Raw genomic sequence first — 24,069 nt, 5'->3', positions numbered from 1 at the left:
ATATACATACATCCACACTCCCACATACACAAACATGTTACATGCTTATATTTACATTTGATATTCTTTTATATTTATTACACTCTTATCCTAATGTAGAAAGTTGTTGGCATCGTGTTGTTCATTAAGTAGCCACCGGCCATTTGGCTCCCATCAGAAATAGTCATGGACAGTTTGATGCTAATGACCCTGACCCTGCATTATGCTGTTCAATCTACTGCATGTAGGTATTTTCAGCCAGGTGTTCCAGCTGTGGTAATAATTCCAGTAAAGCGTAAAGCTTGCTATACATCCACTGGATTCTATGTCAACATGAAATCATAAAGCTTTGTTCTGTTTTTTCTTTTTATTCCCATAACTCCTGTTGAGATGGTTCTTCATTGTGATTATGAGTGTGTCTTTGCTACTCATAAAGACGATACAATTATTGTTTGTTAATGGTATATCATCCGAGGGGTAAATAATCCATTTAAAGGTCTGTAATCCAGACAGTGGAACGCTCTTTGGCTATATAAGGGTTCTGAGGCGATTCTGCAGGGGGATTCATGGAAATATATAGTAGCTCAATGAATTTTAAAAAGGATTTGAATTTGATTTGATAAACGTCTGAAATAGTTAGCTAAAAGGATAAAGGTTTGAAATAGTTAGCTGGAAGTAATGGATAAATGGCTTTAAAATATCTCGCTAAAAGTATGAATAAACAGTTGAAATTGCTTAAAATAATGGATAAATGGTTGAAATAGTTGGCTAAAAGTATTAAATAAATAGTTTCAATAAGCTTGAAGTAATGGATAAACAGTGGAAATAGTTTAAAAGTGCAGGCCACTTGAAGCAGATAATAAGGTGTAAGTGGATCAATAACATCCTTTCAAGCTCTGAGGAGAGTTGAAGTGGCAAAACATTTGAGTGCAAATAATATAAATGGGAGGACTTAAACAATATTTCTCTTCCACACATATAGAGACAAGAAAGGCACACTCAGGCCCATCCTGCCAACTTGACATACATTTTACCCTGACAAATGTATTACCATTAAGCCTCTGTAAGGTACCATGTGACTCATGATTTATTACAATCACCTGCTGTATGTCTGTGGGTTTGGTGGGATGCAAAATTGCCTGTGCGTGCATTGGCTGATAAAATGTGAAGCATGTGTCTAACAATTAAGTATATTCGTGTTGTCTGCTGGGGAAAAGACAGAGAATGATGGTTGCCATTACTGTATGCCATTTACATACATTTATTGAGGTTTGAAAGAATCCTGTTGCTTCAACAGATACACAGAATACAGTATGGATTTGTGCATGCAGGTCCGTTTGCTTCTTTAATCAAACAAGCATCAGAGCTCACCACACAATGATGATTCTAATGATGGCTCATCAACTCAATGTGAAATGATCAAACATGTCAAATGTCAAAATACAATCTTCTTTTACAATAACTAGTGGCAAATATAGGATTTCCTTTCTCGAAAACATACATAAATGTGATTTACAAGTGGGTCAAACAAAAAATGAGGCAGTAAACCAATTGAGTGCACATGTTTCATACCTTGAAGGCATAAAGAATTGATGACCTGTGGTGATATATTTGGAATATAATTTCCTGTAATAATTTGCTATGGAAGGGGAAAGAGACGGAAATCTGCAGCAGCACTACTTTATAACTGCTGTTGTGCTAAAATAATTAGCACAACAATAATAATAATAACAATAATTTTGGTTGGACAAGGCAGAGGCTTGCAAACACACATTTCCGCATACATTATGGGCCATCATTCTGCCCTCTGTTCTATCCTGCTATGTTACACATCATACACGTGTGAATCTATGTACATATTACGTGTGGTAAATTGAATTTTACATACCCTTGCCTGTTCACTTATGTGGTCCAAGGATAAGAGAATCTACATTTCATTTCAATAAGCCTTGTTCTTGCTCAGCCATCGGGGGTCACTTACAAGGGTCTGATTCAATTATTCTTCCGTTCACAACAGGAGGAAAACATTTTCATGGTGAATGGTTTGCCTAAGTAGATTACCATCTCAAATAATTCAATTTCCGTTAATTTGATTGATTTCATACCAAGGGGGAAAAGAAATCTTAATTTAAAACCATTGCATTTCTAATCAAACATTAACTGAGAAAGTGGCCTGGGTGAAAATCTTTTACCACTTTCTCCACTAATTTAAATAGAAAATGCTGACGGCTGCCCTATTAAATGGCACCACCACAATATGCAAAATCTTCAAAATAAACGACTTAAACTCTTGCAAGCTGCATGACCATTCCTCGCATGATACGCAGATTGAGCATACACTACCATACACATAATACCGATATCTATGCCTGGCCATTACTACAGAGGATCCAAATGAAGCAGTTCAGTCATCTGATCCATTCCCATCCATTATTCATCCTGCTCGGGGAGACAGCGACGCTGGGCTTCTCTTCTCAGAGAGACCCAGGAACCCCATCTATTCTCATGAGCAAAGGAAATGCCATGCAGAAATAGAGTGAATCACCGGAGAGTGAAAACAAAAGTTGGGAGTAGTGTGGGGAATTGTGAGTGCACAAGAACTGATATGAAACATCAGGCGTACTGTAAATCAAATTATTACAAATCCACCAAAAATACAAAATGTGGAAATATAACTTATTGAGCACATCTCCACCAGGTGCAGACGGATGCACCAATGAAATGCTGTCGGGAAATAAAGCAGCCTGGCCTGAGCTGTGAGGGGAAAACACCTTGTGGAGACATTGTGTGAGTGGCAGGCAGAACTGGCAAGCTGCCACAGATAATAACATCTGAAATAAATTTGATGTGTGGAATTCAATCTGTAGTGATAGGGACGGCTGCAGCATTAGAGTGAAGCTCTAAATGCTATCTACTCATCCATGGAATGAGGACTGACACACAGTCTCAGAAAATAGATTGTGCAATTAGGAGCCTTTGTGCTGTCTTGACACAATGAAAAAGGGAAATGAAATTTAACGTTGTCATGCATGGTTCTCTGTAGCCCTGTGATTCCCAAACGATTTTCCGAATGTAGTGTTTCAGGTGAACATTTTTTTGGGGAGGGTTGAAATATTAAAGCACACACACACACACACACACACACACACACACACACACACACACACACACACACACACACACACACACACACACACACACAAACACACACACGGACACACACAGTAATGGCTTGAGAACTGGAGTTTCACCAAACTTCACTGATTACTCCTTTAATTAAGAAGAATTGTATATGGTCAAGCACCAACATTGCTGTCGTTTTAGCACACATATATGTTCCTTTTTGTTATTTAAGCCTCAGTGAATGCACGACAAACACTTTATTTATACTTTTTTATTTCCAAATATAACCATACACACATATATTCCCTTCCAAAAGTAATAAATGAAACTGGGCAGACCCTAACCCCCTGCTGCTTTGGGTACCTCCAGAAACATTTTCCTCATCCGTGGGGTAGATTTATTCCATACATAAGAGAGAATTAGGTTATCTATTTGAACATGGAGCTGTGTAGGAAAATAAGAATCATTTGAAAGAAAGTATCGGAAATAGGGTAAGACTGTAATCTTGATTGTATTCATCCTTCCTGACAATAATATGGGGAGCGACGCCCATCGTGTTAAATCTTATTTTGTGCATTCACACCCAGTTCTAAAGTTGTGGCCAGAGAGATATTTATTTGAATGTGTAACTTTAATTCCCAGGTTGGGGAATCCTCCTGTCTTCAGATTAAAGGGAAACATTTTTTAGCTATAATGTTGCCAAATTATTAATAATCAGGGGAAATCATACACGTTAAAAAAAATGTTTTAGGCTATAGCAGTGAATACATTTTGAACACAACATTTTAAAGTGAGATTTAAATTATGTTGATAAAAAGTAGCAAAAATATGTTTAAGGTTTTTGAAAAGGTGTTAAATAGACTCATCTCCAGCCTCTAAAGTGTCCTTAAACAGACTAGAATGAACACTATGTTAAACAAACAGCACCTTACACTGCTATTGACCTAACTACTGTACTGTACAATAAACATCAACTAAATGCTGTTCTATCTCGTCTGGGCTTCAGCTATAAAACCAAAGCGCAGCCAGATGAGTGTAGGTTGATCTCACTCACCACATGAACTAACAGACTATAACCGTAAAAGAAAATGACTATAATATTCCTACAAAGTGTCTGTGGTTCTCGGTGGTGAGTTTATGGTTACCTCACCGCGCTTCATTGTATTTTACACTTCCCATGGTATTACTGTAATAACCCTACAATATTCCTATTGAGAATTACAGTTACTCTGGTGTCCAGTGTTAATCTATACTAACAGTATTCACATGTTTATAAAGGTATCACTGTAATATTCCTGCATTATTTTATAGGCCTATATGTCATTGCAACATAATGCAGCCCAATATGAGAGCAGGCTCCCTGCTTGAGCCCTCCCTCCGCCTCTCGTGTGTCTACATTTTCATCCCATGGCCGTCTCTAGGTGATTTAGCGCCGCCAGTCTCAAGCAGGTGTCCAACATGGCGATCACGGGGAGCGGATCTCTCGCTATTTCTCTCTATGTTTTCGTAATTTCAGCGGCGTTTCTTTCGAAAGGTAAGTTTTAGGTGTCTTGTGTGTGTGTACCGGTGTGTCTGCGATGCACATATCCCCGCTTCACACAGCTAAAGCCAGCGGTGTACCGGGGAGAAGTTGTGGTGCGTTTGCGCGCAAGATACGCACAAGCTTCCCCTTAAATCTCAGCATCACTTTCTATCGCTCTGATATCGCTGTCGACTCTAAAATATCCACGCTGTGTTGGGCTACTTATCCCGTAATTTGAGCGCTGATTGAAAGGGTGTTGTCCTGAGTTGTACTGCAATAGGCTACTACAGCGGAGTGCTATAAAAAGTAGTGTTAGTGCTGCACAATTATATAGGCGGAGAGAAAGTATCAGCAGTGATTATCGAGTGAAATACAGTACAGTATTTACACCTATAGGGCAAGTTGGAGGCAAAGCACAGTGAAACGTGGCTCTTTTATTATGAAATTAGAGCGATTCTCCGGCCACGAGAGAACACGGCTCAGACGCACTTGTATCCTTTTAGTCATACCGCATAAATAGTCCCAACTCATCCGATAGAAATCTCTCAAGTGTGCGCTTCAAGTGCGCTTTGGAGGAAAAACACGCATTGCAGCTCTAGTCTCCTACAGTGAGTGTCCTCTGGCCGCACAACTGCCGTCTCTGATGCCAGTGTGTGTTCCAGTCCGCAGTCTCCACTTCTCCTGTTGTCAGTGAGGCTGGAGATGTAAATATGCCATATCGCTGTTGGGGCTCTTTTATTTATTTTCTTATTTTTTACAGCGTGCAACTGCATAAACGCCTAAATGTGCACAAACATTGCAGTCCCCTAGTCCGATCATTTCCCCCGTTTTTCCGCCGCGGTTGCATCAGAGTTGCATGCGTCAGTGATTTTTCCTTCTTTCTTTTTTTTTTTCCTGGAAAACGTATCTGCTGACAATACTGACTGCTTGAGAAGCGGTTAAAATGTCAGCTTGCAGTCGCTTTAAATCCCTCCCCAGCCGTGGGTTCGACATGTTGTTGTGTTGTCAATCCCCGGTTGTCAAAATAGCAAGCAACAGTTGCCATGACAGGTTTACACTTGAAGTCCACTTGAGCGACTTCTTATTGATTTAATTTCAGTTTCTGAGATTGTCATTAGTGGCTACATATAGTGGGATCTGCATCACCCATCAACAGGTCTGCACAAAACTCATCAAAGCCTTTGTGTGTGTGTGTGTGTGTGTGTGTGTGTGTGTGTGTGTGTGTGTGTGTGTGTGTGTGTTTCTGTGTGTGTGCTTGTGAGATTGGCAACCTGCTCCCAAATTGAGGCCACTAAAGGAAATTTCTTTAACAGTGGGATTTCTTTTCTCCCACTGCTCACAAGGCTTTTATTTCACAGTTGTTGAATTTATTATGGTCTGCGTTGAATAGCAGTTGAATGACATTTACAGCATTGTCTAGCTTCTCCTTGTTACATTAAGTTAATTAACCTCTCAGTCAAATAAAATAATGCATCATGAATGCGCAATAACCCCGAGCTCAATACTCCGAAGGTTGCAGCAGCAGGAAACTGAGAGGACGTTACCTTGGTTCAGGTAAAATCCCCAAGCCAGCGAAGGTCTGATCTGACCTCAGGTTTTTCATTTGTTTGATTGTCTTTGTGCCAGCTGCTGTGAGCAAAATCAGAGCTCTTGCTTTATGAAGTGCTGACAGTCTGCTTTTTTGACAGCTTCCAATTTTCCTTTGTTAATAATCCAGAATGAGTAAATTTTAAATTTGTCCTGATATCTGGTGAGAGGAGAACAGGCCCACTAACTGGACGCTGCTTATCACAATAGGTGTTCAGTTTGTTAGAAAGATACCAAGGAAAGAGGGTTGATTAAAGCAAAGTAGCTGATCCTGTGCATCACAACAGGAAGTTGTTCTTACTGTATACAGTAGGACTGAAGAAGCTAAAGAGCTGCCTCGGCTGAGCATCCCGTTATGAAATGCTGACACTTTTCATTTTAAGAGAGAATCTGTTTAGTAGTATTTCTCCCCATGCTTCTACCTGGGGCTCAGCCTGTTGTAGCATATCAGATGGTCGAATTTTAGAAGGTTGCATAATCCCACTTATTGCCAGTTTAAAGTCATTCGTCAGGGCTGAGTGATGGTGAAGTGGATCAATACGAGCTGTCATGAAGCCTCAAGGCGCCCCTGAAAGACGGGATCTCGAAGAAACAAAAGGAAACATACAGTTGTTACGGTGCTCTTGGTTGCCAGTTGGCACGTGACAGGGTGAGTAATTGAAGATGTCCGTCTCTTGCTGCTTATGGTGGGGTTTGGCTTTGAAACAGATACCGCTGAAATCTGCTAGCAGTTTGCTGCTCTGCCCCCAATTTGTGTTTGCTTACAGTTTGTGTGTTCTGGTGGTTTGGTTGTTTTTTTATTTCCTCAGTTGTCATACAAGTGTTGATCTCCTTGTGTTTTTCGCTTCTTCTCTGTCTGTGGTGCATATTGGAGCTAACAAGAAGTACGTCCATACCTGCATTTGAATACTTCTGTTGAGTGATAAAAGTATTCAGATCCTGAATTTAAGTATAAGTAGAAATACAACAGTTTAAAAATACTTCAGTCATGCATTCAACAATTTACTTTATAAGAATATGTGACTATACAACTATACATGTTGGGTAATTAAATGCATATAAATACAACATTTGGTCATTAATCATTGGTTTTGTGTGTGTTAAATGTTATTTTGCAAAGTAACTACAGCCGTCAAATAAACATAGTGGAGCAAAAAACTCCAAATACACACCAAACATTTGTCTCTCAAATGTTGTTAAGTAGAAGTATAAGGTAACACAAAATTGAAATATTCAAGTGCCAGGACATTGAAATTGACTGAAGTACAGCACCAGAGTGGGTAACCTAGTTACAGTACATCCCACCACTAACTAGGACCGTAACAACTATTATTTTCGTTACATAGAAATCTGCCGTCTAGTTTCCCGATTCATTGATAAATCTTCTGATCTATAAAACGTAAAATAAATAATAAAAAAACCTCCTAAAGCCGAGATGACGCCGTCCTATTGTTTGTTTTGTCTAAAGTCCAACAGTGTACGATCACAAAAGATTAAGAAAAGCAGCAAACCCTCACAATTGAGAAGCTGAAAGCAGAGACTGTTTGGCATTTTTCTGATTGACTAATCGATTATTCAGGTAATACCTGCGGCCTATTACAAATATCTACTCAGAACCCCACGCAGTACATCAGTGCTATCTCTGTAGCAAACTGAAGTGGCCTTCACTTCGGTATTGGTATAAAATAGCACTTACAGTATAGTACCATGTTTCAGGATGAATTTAATATCGCACTTAATGGCCCATTGATATGTGCCCGCTTGTGAAGTATTTCATCGCCGGTACGTTCTAGATCACCACAGTACATCATTTGTAACAATAATAAACTCTGCTATTTAAAGAAATAGAATTTATTGCTCATTAAATTTACATTAAACTCTGCTTAATAAGCCTCACTCTAATTGCTAGATAATGCATGGCACTACTTTATGCGGTGGCAGCTAATCTTCCTGTTGGAAAAGGAGCGGCTGGCATAGAATTGGCAGCAAATGCATGTAAGGAATTTAGCCACTGGTAACAAAGTAAGTCGTGTTGGCTCAGCTGTTATCATTCAGAAAGTACATCACACCTCCAGGCTCAGTTTGTTTCTGCTGTATCTGCTTTGAATGTTGCTGCTGTGTATGTGTGAAGTGAAGTTCTCATCTGTAAATTGAATGTTTTTAACCATAACTACCTTGTCCAAGCATGGCAAGTGTGTGAATGTGCGTCAAAGATCGATCTGCACGCTCTCTTTTGAGATTGCTTTTAAAAAATGGATCTTTAGATTTCCCTTTAGTGTTGGGCCTTCCATGTCAGAGGTTGGAGCAAGACAGCCACATAAAGAAGTTGGTTATGGAGGTCCTTGTTAGAAGACAAAGAAATAATCTCTTTCTATCCTTGGTTCTTTTCAGTTTCTGAAAGAGTACAATATTTTCTTAAATACCTAACCTTGGATGCTGTGTACAAGGGTTTCTGAACACATGCGTAAAAGTGCTTCAGGTAAATACTGTATGAGGTTGATTTCTCAAGGTCACAGGAGTGGTGCTGAAGACATGCTATCACTTTAACTCATGTAGTAACTAGAAACTCGGGACATATCTATGTAAGGGATTTGTTCTGTGGTGTCAAACTGAATGACAAACTGAGGACGATGAAAAATGTGTCTGTCTGTCTTGAAATGTAGTAAACAGTCAATTAGGAGAAACAGACAGATGACAGGTCCTTTCATGATTGTGGGGACAGAAGCTCCCATTCATGACTGTGCTGTGGTAATGAGGAGGAGAGCTGATGTCTTTGCTTATGAATATGACATTGTTCTCGCTGTTCCCTGGATCTGAGAGACCTCACTCTATTGGCTGCAATGCTCAGACAATGACAATCAGGCCCACAATGAGAAAAAATGCAATGTTTTTGTTTTGAAAGGGGCATAGAGTGCATATTAGTATGGGTGATGGGGCAATTACAAGCCACCATTAAGGCCATGGAAAGCACAGTACTTTCTTTGGGCAGATATCCTCCACAAACCTGCACATAACAGTACCGTAATTCAAACAACGTTTTTTTTTTTTAGAAATAAGAATCCAGTTCAGTAATATGATACTTAAAAGTGGCTTTAAATCTGACCCTTCATCTGTCTCTCACACATAACACCACAGATGCACAGTAATGTTTTTACGAAAGCTGGATGAGATTCAAACTTTGATACCTTTAAACCTTCCCTAAGTTTTATTACGGTGTGCTGTATTGCCAAATAATTTTGAAATAAAGTAGTTCAGGGACTGCAGAGACAATCCATCTGCTGAATTCACTAAATGCAGTCATTTCTGGATTGTCTCCTGTCACGTTATGATTTCACTGAGACGCTTCATGAATGTAAAACAAGGATAAACCCTCTTGACTTTGATGATTCTTAGACTTTACCTGTAGCGCCACCATGAGGTTGACATTTTTAGTGCTTATTGAAATGTCTCAAAAACTATTGGATGGATTGCACTGAAATCTTGTCCACACTTTATCTATACTTTGTGTTTAATGCTAATTTGCAGTAAACTAAACTAAACTAAACTAAAGGTAAACTAAGGTGGTAAACAGCTAAACTTAAGCATGTTAGCGTTTAGCTCAAAGTACAGACATGTCGACTCTTAGTCTTGTTTACTTGCCATCATGAATTTTTCCACATAGGCCTACATGTAACATAACAAAGTATGTCCATAATGTTTTCAAGAAAATCAAGATTCGCTGGCTCGAACTTGTCAAATATTACAGACTAGATACTGATTATGATAAGTGTTTCTTTCTGTAATGGCAACAGCACCTTCTGTTTTCTAATGGCTTGGTATACGCCATCTTTATATATTAACTCTGACACAGATTCAGCTATGGGAGGCATTGCATCTGTAGTCTTGCCCTTATTTTTCAGGATATTGAACTCCCAGCTCCATTATGGCATTTTTAAGATTGCAATGATTAAGCTAAGATGGGGCTTGCAACATTTTTTCACATGTTGGATTTTCTCAGAAGTCGGGGATACATTTCACATTATCAAAAATTACACTGATCCACCCAAAGGGGCACAAATAATAAACTTCATCAGAGCATTACAGCATTCAAAATTACACTATTTGCGCCTAAAGGTGAACCACAAGTTCTGCTGAAAAATAGGCACTGATGTTGATTCCAGGCAGGAATTTTATCTTTTACTTACTGTTGCCTTCTTTCTTCTTTCATATAATGGACCACCTAAATATATAGATATCTTTTTAAGAAACTATCCAGTGTTTAGAAGAGTCACAGCTAAAGAGAAATTCAACAACAAGAGAAACCTCGAGAGTGGATGAGTCTCAGACCAGAAGTCACAACATTAAGACTAAGGAACTGCTGATCAATGTGGAGGAAAAAGGACTCTTTCTGAGAGGGAAGACTCTAATCAATACATTCAGTCATCGAGCTCCCGCTAATCCACTGCTTGAATTGGAATGAAAAAGGTTTGGCTGCTCTGATCACCAGCTGCACAGTGTTTGGCTTCCGTGGGTTAGAAATGTTTTTGTCTGGTTTACAAAGAGAAATTACCAATGTGTAGTAATATCATTACACAGTTTTCTTATTTTGGTGACATTTGGACATTTATAGAGTTTAGGAGTCTACGATGTCGACTGTGGTTTCATTCCAGGGCCGTTCATTTCAGCTTTTTCTCTATTTGGCAGAGCTCAGTTGCTGCACCTTGCATCTCAGACAACAGGAGAGAAGCAGCACCTTTCTGTCTCCTCTCCGGGCTTGTTTGGGCAGATCTGAGCCTGATAAAATAACCACTGTGTACCTAGAGTCCTCTGTAAACAGAGACACGCAGGTGGAAGTAATGCAATTCTTCTGGAAAAATATCAAAATTACACCTATGGGTACTTCGCACAAGTAAGTACCAACAGAAAACAAATCAATAAGGCGTGCATTGCTAATAGGAAAACAATGTGCTGCTGATGCCATGCTTTACTCTGAGATAAGAGCAAAAATGCGAGAAAGAAAAAATCTAATTATTGCTTATATACAGAGATATTGCGATAGGTACCTTACTTTCCTAACAGCATCGCCTGGAATCAGTCCCTCCCTTTCTTGTTGGGAGTGCGGTTTGCAAATGCATTTATGCAGACTGAATGAAATATTATTCCCTTACACAGCAGGATGTAGCTAGACTTGGGGACAACATCAGAATAGCCCGGTCCTTCCAACTTTCTACATTTCTTTTCAGCAGTGCCTCCGTTGCACCCTAATGTTTCTCTAATTTTATTTGAACAATACACTCAGGGATGCCAGCTGGAAAGAACAAACAAGTATTAAAGAATCAACATTAAATATCCAAAAGGAAAAAGAGAAACTTTCATATATTGTATTCAGTCAATACCTCTGAAATACATTCTGACTTATTTTAAATGTTAAGTTTTTGATGAAATGCCACTTTTTCAACTAACTGATTCATCATTTAGAATACAAAATGTTACAAAAATGTCAGAACAACAGTTCAATACCCAAAGATATTCAATTGATATATTGTAAAACAGAGAAAAGCTGCAAATCCTTACATTTGAGAAGCTGTACCAGAGAATGTTTGTTGTTTGACTAATCGGTTAATCACTACTACTTCTGCAGATGTTTGTGTGCTGACTTGAAGTACGTTTATATGCATTCTTGCTGAGAGAGGGATGAAAGGACGAATACCACTCTCATTTCTGTCCGGTAAACATGTTACTGGAGCTAGGTCATCTTATTTTAGCATAAAGACTAGAAACAGTAGGAAACAGCTAATAACTACACGTGTGTTGTTGGATTGACGGGATTATAAAATAGAAACTTTAGAAGGGTTTCTGGAATTCAGTACGGTTTCAGAAAAATATGGATGTGTATCCTGTATCTTCATTTACTCTCGGTAGTACCTACAAGGATGTAAGAGAAAAGATAATCGTTACAGAATTTACAGTCGATGCGAGACTTTTCGCCTCCTCTCAAGGTGATGCATAAGAAAATGTTGGTGCTGTTTACACAGAGGAGAGCTGTTGTTTGACAGGTTGGTGCTGCAAGCCTTGGGGGCATCATGCTCTTGAGTTATCAGCGTGACGATAGACCCATCTTAATTACTCTCAGATACAGCGCTATAATCTGTCATTGTCAAGCTGATCAAGACTGTGCAAACCAAGCACTAAGACTCATTCACCCAAACCAGAAGCCTATTGATTACTTCTCATACTTGAGTCATTGCGCTGCGGAGAGACATGGGAGGCAATAGAGCTAATGGAAGAGGGAAACTCAAAGTCACATTGTTTACATTTGAGATGACAGGTAAATGTATTTGGAAAGAAATATAGGCCTGATCCATTGGCTCCCAAATAGCAGTCGGTCTGTAGCTAACAAGGAAAGTAAAGATGTTAAAAGATGAACTGGCCTGCAGTTCAGATGTTGAGCTCCCTGTACAACAGCTTATCTATTTCTGAATCAAATCCATGTCTTTGCTTAGCATAACTGAACATTTTAATTTGCTCTAAGTCTTCATATTTATTGATAAAAGGCACCTCCACATTGTGTTTCTATAAAAGCGGTCAGACGCCAAACTTTAAAATACCACTGCCAGTTAAACTAAAAAAGGAGAAATAGTAGAATAGAAAATAGTATTTGTATTTATTTTGTTTTGTAGTTCTTAAATAGTTAGTTTTTTGTATTGTCCTTTGAGAATTACATAGTGGGAGCTTAGTGTCCATCGACAGCGCTCTAAAAAATAAAAAGTGAATACTGACTGTTTTGAATACAATCTTCCAATGAGAACACAACACAAGACCTGATTAAGATTAGCATGTAATCAATTTAATACACAGCCAATGATTCTGTATCTCCTGTAGGTTTTTGTGTCTTAGGGTAATAATAATAATAATAATAATAATAATAATAATAATAATAATAATAATAATAATAATAATAATAATAATAATAATAATAATAATAATAATAATAATAATAATACATTAGACTTGACTTGACGCTTGACAGACTGAGTGACTACTTAATCTCTACTTAAGTCCATATTTTTTATAACTCATACTTGATTAGAAGAGTGTGAGCTATAAATGTATAATCTGCATTTGTTTTTCACATCCAATCAATTAGAACTGAAAACAACTTCCAGTCAGATTTTTGATAACGTACTTTGTTTATATTAATTCACCTTTTGTCATTTAAAGCACAGTCAGTGATTCAAACAGTTGCAACCAAACCCCCAAAATGTAATACAAATATAATTGCAAACTTTTTATACTCTTAACACATTTTTTAATGAATTAAACTAATAAATGTGTATTGTTTTTATTTTGGCCTCCCATATGCAGGAATTGATATATATGTTTTCCCAATGGGGTCTAACGGGTGTTGAAGGTTTTTTGTTTGCTTTCTGCTGAATCTCCTCTAATGAGCTGTGGGCCTTAATGGAGTCAACAGTGCAAGTATTTTCTTTATGTGTTGATGTTTTCTTTTGGTTCTTCTTCTTTGCAGTACTTTCAGTCTTGTACAACTTTCATCGTACAAACTAGTTTACTGCTGAAACCACTCACTGTAGATGGATGTGGCAGACCTTCATTAATGCTATTCATTTGTCAAGATAAGCCGATTCCACTTGTCAGATTTCCACTTCACAAGTTAATTCTTTCATCTGTCCTTTGTTCTTTGTTCCACCAGAGTCTGGAAAGAAAAAAATAGAAGAGCGGTTATACTTGCATATATAAATATACTCAAAAGTGTACTATTTTTGACACTGCTTTGGGAATCTGCTCTGAAGTTTTGTGACTTTGTTTAAGAGTCTGCACTCATTGACACGAGACAACTTAACAATTATCACAAATAATCTTCCTTTTTTATTAAATTGACAGGTTAACAGACACAATCAGGCAAATACATAAATGGCTTACAAATCTACATCCATGTTCAACATCTACAGCTGAAGACCAAGCATCCATCCCAAAGAAGTCAATATTTTCTAAACTCCTAGCTAGTTTGAAGTTGCAGTATTTTACAGTGTACAGTACAGTTAATACTGTATTTGTATGTTGACTAGAAGCTATAGAGCAGCCTTTTCATGACAAACTGGTACGGATCAGTAAATAAGATGTGTGCAGCTCTCCGACAGAATGACAAAGCGGCACCTCCGCACACTCGGGTATACTTGTAGTGACAGCTCTTGAGCAAAAGGAACCTTTGTCTTTGTGGACGCCGTTGTAGCTTACGAGCAGAAATCCATACCAATGTGTGCACAGAAATCTGAAGGGACAACCAAAGTTCATTCCTCACATGGAGGTTCCTTTTAGTGCTTCACGCTCTTTCCTGCAATCAGGTCTCATTTAGTTTTGACAGTCCATGATGCTCTCATAAATTTAATTGGTCATTGTAAAGTCTGCGCCTTCCCTAAAACTGTTTCAATTGGTTTTCTGCTATCCTCCGAGGCAGAACACATGCCGGCACTCATTAGCACAGAGCTGTTTCACCTATCTTCTTTGCCTTCTTTAAATGTACCCTGATGTTATAGCACAATAATGATGCAGTTTTAGGACAAAGGGTTTTACAGTAACTGGTGAAATGTGAGGACACAGCAGCTCAGTGCTGAACCCCAACGCACTCTCTTCCTCATGTTGTGTATGTTGTATGACTTGTATGGATGTTATTTTTCTTGTAAGCTTCAATGTGTGAGAGCTGTCAGTCCATTCAGTACAAGTTGTATGTTAGCGCCATTTCGTTGTGTGAAGTGCAAGGGCTATATTTTCACTGGAGCGCTTGACACAAAGGACAATTTTGCACTCTTATTTACTTGACGCACATCGGTTCATAAACAGTATCATTATTTCTGAGTTGTAAACAGGATAATAAGTGTAATTGTCAGTTTATGCAGCCATAGACACGGTTTCATTCCCAGTTTGGAAGTAGTGACTGAGTTCCAACCAAATCTAACAGAATGATGCAAAATAATAATTTTGGTCAAAAATGAAAAAAAGAAAACCTTCAAAAACGAGACAACATTCTCATGTTTATTATTATTTAATGTGTGCAACGTTTACAACTGCAAATCTGGTTAATGTTTGCATCATGTCTCAGAGAAAATATGGTCTTTAAAATTAAAGTTCACTCTATGTTTGCATTTGCAACTCCTTCACTTCCTGGACGACTTTCCTCTTGGGAGAAACTCCTGTGAACTCTCCACACATTACCAAACTGTACGTCATGGTGGAAAGAGCTCTGCTTTTAAGAGACATTATGTGATTGGACCTGATTGTTTCTAGCTAACACTCTCACTGATAATGTATGATAATAGATTCTGTTTGTTATCCCACCCTGTTTACTGGACCACAAGCCTGCAGTCATCAGTTTTTGATTCAAATCCTAAATCCTGAGTGGTGTGAGGAAATAAATGATATCACCCTTTTCTTACTGAACCACTGCTCACTTCAAATCAGTGAGAAGCACACAGACAAAAACAAATATATATAAATCTCTCCTGTGAAATTACCAGAACTGTTCCAATTAGTAAAAAACTGATTGAGAAGATTTGTCTCCAGGGCATTTAAGATTTTATGGTGCGGAAACAGCACCAAAGAAACACAGTTGTATCCAGCTTAAACTGTGACGTGATTGGATTGAAATGTATTTACACTTAGATTTTTATGTTTTTATGTTTTTATGTTTATAAGCCCGATACAATTTATTCACCCTCAAGTTTGAAAGAAAGGATATATACATCTAATGTTGTTACTTGATTTGTAAATGGACAGACAGAAGTGGATGTTATCTGGCGCTTCAATAAAACTAATAAAACAACACTGTAAAGTGGTTCACATTTGTCTTTTATGGCTTTGCAAATATAGTGGAAATGTTGTCTTTAATCTCAGAAAAACGCATCTCAGAGAAATATATGAGCAAAATATTTTTCACATCCTCACTCTGTGGTCTTAACTCACCAAATGAAAAGTTTTGTTTTGTCAGCATAAGTCAAACTTAGCTCTGTATAGGAAACCTCTGCGGAAGACAAAGCTTCTCCCGTCTAAAAACAGATATCAATAAATGTAAACAGCACTGGCCTAGGGATGTCATTAAAAAGAATAGCATGTCTAGACCTCATAAAACCAAAACATATTGTTATTTCGAAGCAGCAGGAGTTATTGCCTGTGAGCACTAAGATGACATCCATCAATTTAGGGTTTTATTGGAAAATGTAGATAGGCTGCTTGGGAGATGTAAATGATTTACTTAGCATAAAGTTTTGCTTGAACAGGCAGGGAGATAGTGTAGTTAGTGAGGGCAGGGAAGTATGTGTGTGACAAAGGCAGTATTGAAGCAAAAGCTGATTTCCCAAGCCTGAGAAAGCCGCGATCTGTGCATGAATAAATAGGCTGGACCTGCACAATGTGGATTATTCTGCTTCAAATATCAGTAGACTTAAGGGTTGTCAAATGGCATACATGTGTAATAGGGTTGTTGTACATGATTTAATTTTTGTCACTTGCATCCAAATGTCATATCTTCGAAGGTTTGCGCTGATTGTTTCTCACTGTGTGCACAAATTGCTGTTTTATTCCCTCTTCCTTTTTATATTGTACGTTCAGGCCAATTTAACTGAACCTCCTCACATTTAAAGTTCTTCTCATTGAATTCCTAATGAGATGATGGCAAATGGAAACTTTGTCTGTAATAAAATAATAGATCTCAGGCAAATCACTATTATTACTTCCTGTCACAGCAATATGACAATATGCAATATGCGCTGTGACAGCCACCTGAATAAATGACATTAACATGGAAAAACAATTTATATTTGTGGCATTGGAAGTTTGTAAAATTCCACACCACATTTTAGAAATGCTACAGCTTCAAAGTACAGAGCATTTGCATGCAGTTGTGTATCACTTTGACACGTTGGCCTCATCTTTCAGTAAATCTCAAATCTACATTTATTCAAATGTGTTCAGTGCGGTGAAGGTTGACACTGCATAATCCATCAAAATGTTCCATTTGAAGAGAGGGGCTGGAATTATTTGAATCATCAGAAAGCAGCCTTGCTTGTGGTGAAGCGATAGAAGCTGAAGAAAGTTTTTACCCAGGTAACAAAAGAAAATCAAAAAGTCTACTGATATATATGGCATGGGAGTCTTTTCCTCTCAGTCTCTCTTTCTCTTTTCTACTACTGTGTGTTTCAAACAACGTAATACGGTAAATCATGTATTTTATGTCAGCAGTAGTAGTAGTATAAAAAAGGGCTTAGGTCATGATAATAAAGAGTTTTTAATGAATGGCATAAAGACGTGAACATCGTGATTCAAGAAAGAAATCTGAGGAAAGCCCTCATAATTTAGTATGAACACTCTCATTACTTGCCACATCTGGCCTGGGACCATTTCTTATTTTTTATTGACGTTTCTGCTGCTGAGAGTCATCTTCGCACTAATAATTAAGTTCTTTCACATTTTAAGTGAAAGGCAGACATCGCTTGCAACATAAAAGTGATGTCTTTTGTCAGGTATTTAATTTGTTCACCTTTTAAGATTTAGAAACACCTAAATTTCCCCTCCAGTTCATGAATTTTCATGTGCAAGTTGTTTCTAACTTAATGTTTGAGTGCTCCTTGTGAGCTTTTCTCTTTGTTGTACAGTGATCATAATTTTAGAACGATCCTTTATTTCCTCTTCCTTTCTGCCTTACATCTTCGATTGCTTGTTTTATTCAAGATTTCTTGCAATGAAAGGAAATACTTTCAAATCTAAGATTGCTAAATCCAAATATTTGCTTCACAGAAATGTCACGGCATCTTGAATGGAATAGGAAAGTTGATCATTGCTTTTGATTTATAAAGACGCACAATAAAGGTAGGCTACTATACTATACTCCTATACTCAAGTTGCTAATTACTTTCATTTGTAATTTATACGTTTTGTATTCAATCATATACATGGTTTGAATTCCTTCGTTGTACAATAAAGTTTCAAAACTTCACTTGTGTCCACTCTTCACTCGTCGCAGTGAAAAAGTGTACAAGATGAATATTGAAGAGAACAAAAACGTGTTTCAATGGTTGTCTTTTCAGTGACTTTAGTCAAGGTTTCATTCCAATGTATTAAGTGATGCTTTCATTTACACAGATCTTGCCTCTCGCTACATATGTGTATGGTTCAACTGCAATTTGTTCTCCCCTTTGTCCAATCTCAAGGTTGGAATGTGTGGTAAGGGACCCATGTGTAGAAAATGAATTTTAAGCAGTATTTTGCTGTGCCTCAGTTAAGGTCAAAACAGTACACTTAATCTCTTCTGTGGTGTTTTATAGTTCAGAATGGAATCCAACTGGACTTAATCAAGCATATTTCTTTTACTTTAGTCTTTGACGTCCATCATTATATCAATTCAATTTAGGATAAGAAAAACAGAGTTTGATTACAAGACATCCTTTCATTTCTGTATGCTAAAACGCTAAGCTCCAGCCAGGAGAGGGTTGGCGTAGCTTAGCATAAAGGGAAACAGGACTCTGTCCAACACCTTTAAAGCTCACTAATTGTTATAGCCAAAGATGAACTGTCTCTGTTATAGCCTATGTTACACATGTTATAAAACATTTGTGCTTGTTTAATCTCTACAAAAACCAGAGTTTAAAAAGGTTGAGATTTGACGGCGGTCCAGGTTCCAGTCTTTGCGCTAAGCTAACAGTCTCCTGGCTCTTCTAAAATCTTGTTCTTTTTTACACTATGTTTTTTATAAATATTAAGCGGACAAGATATATTGTGTTATGAATTGAGCTTTAGAGGTGCTGGTAGGTGGATTTTCATTTTTATTTCACCTTTGTTCAGAGCCAGGATAGGTTTCCCCTTGTTTCCAGTCTTGGTGCTAAGCTAAGGTAACTGTCTCCTGGGTTTAGCTTATTTAATGGACAGATGCGAGAGTGGTATCGATCTTCCCATCTAACTCTCAGCAAATGTTTCCTGAAATGTCAAACTTTTGCTTTAACAGGAAAAAAAAGGGAAACTCCTGTTAGGGTACAGAGGGAAGAGGGATAAAATGACAATAAATTACTACATTAAGTAAATAAGAGGCAAAGTTATATGTAAAATATAAGATAAAGGTAACCACACTCTTCTATGTTATCACAGGAACTGTTACACATTTGTTTGTCAGGAACAGGAAGAAAGTTAACAAACAAAAAGTATGAACAGCCGTATTTTAGTCCTTTATACTCACAGTAAACATCACTCCGGCAGAATAAAGACATACTTGTTGTCTCTTTGACTTGATAACCTGTTGATTAGCAGCATAGGTAGATGGAAAGAGAGCAGAGGGAACTTTCATGGATGACACATTGTGCCCACGGCTGACATAGTGTTGAATGATGGCGGGGCCCTCAGGGAAGCACGTGTCACTCCAAAGATATAAGTGTAAGTGACATTATTAGGAAAATGCTTCCACCTCGTGCTAATGCAACGCCTACAGTTTGAAATTATATATTAATAGTAAACAAACTGTTAGTGTGACAGGTGACATGCATAATTATGTTTAATACTTCCCTCGACACACAAGCTGACAAACCAAGTGCTTGTTTGTTTTTTGTCCCGGACATCGTTCTTTGTGTTGAGTAGGTCACCTCCGAATATTCATCACCGCTTATGTCATCAACATTGATGCAATTTGCGGCAAAACATCTCACTCTTCACTCCATGTTTTGCCAACCTGGACCAGCCCTGCCATCCACAATGGCATATATTATGGAGTATTAAACCGTTAAAATTACATGTCAGTCAAACAAGATATGCAAAAGACCCAGTTGGTTTACCCTTACTCTTGTCAGAATGGCCTGCAAAATGGAGATTTGTTTGCTGGTGGGTCATAATTACGATTGGTATTTATGGGACCCATCAAGCCTTCAAGAGAAGCTGCATTTGAAGGTGACTCTCGGATGCATCACATCAGACTGCGTACACAGTGAAACAAGGCTTTCAGACGAGCTGTCTACTCTCACCAAGCCTTTTAAATCATCATCACTCTAGCCAGCTGTATGATAGTTCACATGATATATCATCTGTTAGAGCTGCAGCATACGCACCACCAGCAGACAGTGACAATGAGTCTGGCAGAAAGCCTTCGCCCGTTTCGGTCGCAGTTGTTTGATGTTTCTGTTTCCCGTTATTAAGCTATCGCTTCCATGCTGTTGTGTTAAGCATCACATAAATTGGCAGTTATGTTTAGGTGATGTTTCTTTACGCCCTTTTTTGGTCCTACGTGTTGTTTCAGTTGAATTTTTTATTTCTTCAATCATGTTAGACTGAAGAGTCTGACAGTGCCGTGGTTCTGCCGTCCATCCAAATGTCTTCGGCTAGAGCTCAGCTGTCTACATTTATACAGGAGTCAAATGGCTTTTGGTTATACTTAAGTTAAAGAAAAAATCCAACCTCGGCCCAATTTTGTCTTTTTTAATAGTTAACAGAAAGATGACACGAAATGAGAGGAGAGATATGAGGCATGAGACTTGCAACATGTTTTTTTTTTTGCATAAATTTGTCATATTCTTCTTCTATATGTCTATATCGGAAAATAAATTGAATCTGTGGCAACTGTCAGACGAGTACAACCCCAACACGAGAGATTACAGTTAAAGACAGGCATCAAACAGCAAAGCGCTCCACAACAACATCTCCACCAATCAAGAATTAAGACACTGATTGTGAAAGTGATTTCAACATGGACGTTTTGGGTGATTTCACAGTGTTTTTTTTTTTTTAAATATCAGTAGCTTCGATGATATGATTAAACTGGAAATGGAAATTCATTGCCTTTATGATCGTGCCATAAACTTCGTATTGTAAAGCTGCGTTTAGCAGATTCCTTGTGTCCACATATCGTAACATTTAAGATGCTAATTTTAATATACCAGTAGATCTGATGACCAAAATATTTGGAAAATATACCTGTCGAAAATATGTAAACAAAAAACTAGTAAAAACACATAAATCTTCTGTAAATACTCACTTAAGGACCACATTTGTATCAATCCACAGTTGAAAATAGTCCCCAACGAGTGCACTATTTATTCTTGTGTGAGTAGTGTTTGCTAAAATCTACAGTGCCCAGCAGTTTTAGGAAATATCTTAAACTTTCTTCTTCTTTTTTTAACAAATACAAATATATATTTGTGACTCGTTTTTAAAGATTTACATCTTGAGAAGGAATTTATGGGCTTGGGGTTGAGAACAGGTTAGGGTTAAGGGTAAAGTCATGCGGTATTGAGAGACTAAATAGGCCTAAGACGTTGGTGCTTTTATGGTTCATGGCCAGCTTTATCAATCAATAATTCAATATGATAATTTATCGTCTTTCAATGGAATTGTAATTTAAATGACATAAATTGCGATAGCAGATTGAGGTCATATTGCTCAAAGAGTTTCAAATGAGATTAAGCTATTTTCACAAAAATGTGTCATCACGACACTGAGTATAACAGTAAGAATAAACCAATTAACAGAACATGACTAAAGAAATCACATTCTGCCAAAAAAACAAAAGGAAAACACTTTGAGAGGTATCGTTGCCAGCCCCTAACACATGAAACAGAAATGATTATCTCAATAGTAACAGCTAAGATCTGCCAAATGCCAGATTGTTTTTTGCTAAAAAACAACACCTTGTTTCTCTTCCTTGCAGTGTGAATTTAACCAGGTTATTCTAAGCAAGTTATGACATCTACACGATAAACTACTACCAGGACAGCAGGATTGCCAGTTCCTGTAAAAGTAGCTGCTGTGTCTATGCAGGGATGTCCTTGTTTTTCCCTCCACCCCATTCCTTTGTTTCCTTCCTCAATCCTCTTTATGTGCCACAGCCACTTATTACAGTTAGAGGGTAGGTGTGAGTCTGGCCTCAGCTGGGCATTATCCTGCCTCAGATTGTCCTTGGACCCCCATGTCTGTCTCATAACCTCGGCTGCAGGCGCCCCGTTACATCACTGGCTATTCTCAAAGCCTTCCTTAACCGTTGATTAATCCACTTTAGTCTGAATCGGATATGATTAAAGGCAAAGCATCAAAGCATTTTATGGAGGTAATTACTCACTCATTAGCCATATGTTTGACAAGTATGCCCTCCTGGCATTGGAAGCATCTCTATTAATCATAAACAGAGATCTGACAAAAGTCGATGATGAAATGATGAAATATATATCCTGGCTGAATCAGTGAGATTATATTGTTGATGGATTACAGAGCGAGCTGTCATAAAATAGCATCGTCTTTACTTGATGTATGACTGCCCAGAATATATTTTGGGTCATCGTTGCCGCCACCATATTTCTTCACACGGACCATGTTGCAGTCATCATTATCAGTCTGACCTGCTCGGGGAATTTCCCCCCCCCCATCGAGACACCCACATGTCAACACATACAGCTTGTTATAACCGAAACAATCTAAACAAATGATCTCACCCGCCACCTAAACATGTTTTCCCTCACATGATATGAAGATGATACCCCACTCCCACCTCCGAGCCAGCCACCCACTCTCCGTCTCCTGTCTTCCTGGACGATCTCCCCAGGCTGTGAGGACAAGACAGGACAGGAGAGGATAAATTACAGTCCCAGAGCCGTGGCTATCTCTCATGCTTTCATTTGCACCAGCAATTAATCAGCCATCACTGGAGAGCTCTTGCATGTCAGGCTGAGGATTTTATTAGGGATGTCCTTTATGGGCCTTAATGAGACTTATGTCTTCCTTGAGTATTTCATTTGCCGCACATAGCCTGGCTGATAGTAACCTTGGGGTGAGGAGCTTTTTTTTTTCCACAACAGTAAAGCTTCGCAGAGCTTTGTTACTCACCTCTCAATGATCTTGACTTGATTTGCTCTTTCATCCTGACTGCCTCGCTGTTACAAACCCTCCTGTCTCGCAGTTTATCTAATTTTAGATACAATTAGGCATGATTTGTTTTGTTTATTCTGACATCTCTGACAATCCAGCGCTAAGTGAGTTATTGAAAATGTGACATATCACCTTACGTTTTGTGAAATGCAGAAGTAGACAGTTATGCATCTCAATAACTGCTTCATCATGATTAAAATAAAATATGTAGAGCATGATCAGTCAATACAATACTGGCTGGCTGTTTGTTATTATTAGTATTAGCTTTACATAAGGCACAAAAATACAATTTCTTCACACAGCTTTTTTCTTTAATTGGCTTCTACATGAACACACTGTTTTCTGCCAAAGTTGTAACAGTTTTGGTCATTTCACATGAGAGATTTGATGTTTTTCGTGGCCATTGCTGAATTAAAATAGGTGATATCACATATTTCCATTCACCAATCAGGATTTAGAAACATATGAACAGTTGTGAGGAAACCACACAGACACATCTTTTTAAGCACTGTTGTGAAATTATGCAAGGGTATTTTTTCAAAACTTCAACTTCAATTGTTGCTTATTTATTCATGGATATTTGATGTTATAGAGATTTAAAACCAAGTTTTCAGGAGCTTTAACACCCCAATCTTTTAAAAATTCTTTCAATCTTTGTAAAACCCAGACGGTATTTTCAGATTCCTCTGACCATCTGGATGAACAAATATTCCTTCAGCTTCACTAAAAGACAATTCCCCAAGTTGTGCCTCTTTCTCCTAATGTGAAAAAAGATAGTAAAACTGACATATCTTCTAGCTCGATTACTGTATAACGTGAACCACAATTAAAACATTTGTCATCAGTTATATTGTTATATATTGATGTTTCTCTCCGACAGTACATGTTTTTATTTTGCTTTGGCTATAAAAAAACACATGGAATGTTTTTTCATCCAAATGGTTAGAAATGTAGAAAAAGGAGGATTTTGGAAA

At 38.0% G+C, this 24,069-nt stretch overlaps 1 protein-coding gene across 5 annotated transcripts in view; it reads left to right on the top strand.

The window, feature by feature from the left end:
* The first annotated feature begins 4,532 nt into the window (after window positions 1-4,532).
* cadm1b (cell adhesion molecule 1b) overlaps window positions 4,533-24,069 on the top strand; it is a 125,803-nt gene continuing 106,266 nt past the window's right edge. For 3 of the 5 annotated variants that reach the window (XM_029447027.1, XM_029447029.1, XM_029447026.1), the window contains exon 1: window positions 4,533-4,636. In XM_029447027.1, the coding sequence (XP_029302887.1) occupies window positions 4,561-4,636 (76 nt within the window). In that variant the 5' untranslated portion in view covers window positions 4,533-4,560. Of the gene's footprint in view, window positions 4,637-18,041; window positions 18,071-24,069 lie in introns of those variants that run through there. The other 2 variants (XM_029447028.1, XM_029447030.1) reach the window with 2 other exon arrangements.

This window comes from Cottoperca gobio, chromosome 13 (genome assembly GCF_900634415.1).
Source record: "Cottoperca gobio chromosome 13, fCotGob3.1, whole genome shotgun sequence".
Taxonomy (NCBI): domain Eukaryota; kingdom Metazoa; phylum Chordata; class Actinopteri; order Perciformes; family Bovichtidae; genus Cottoperca; species Cottoperca gobio.
The sequence above is the reverse complement of the archived record's forward strand: the minus strand, read 5'-3'. Positions and strand labels throughout refer to the sequence as shown.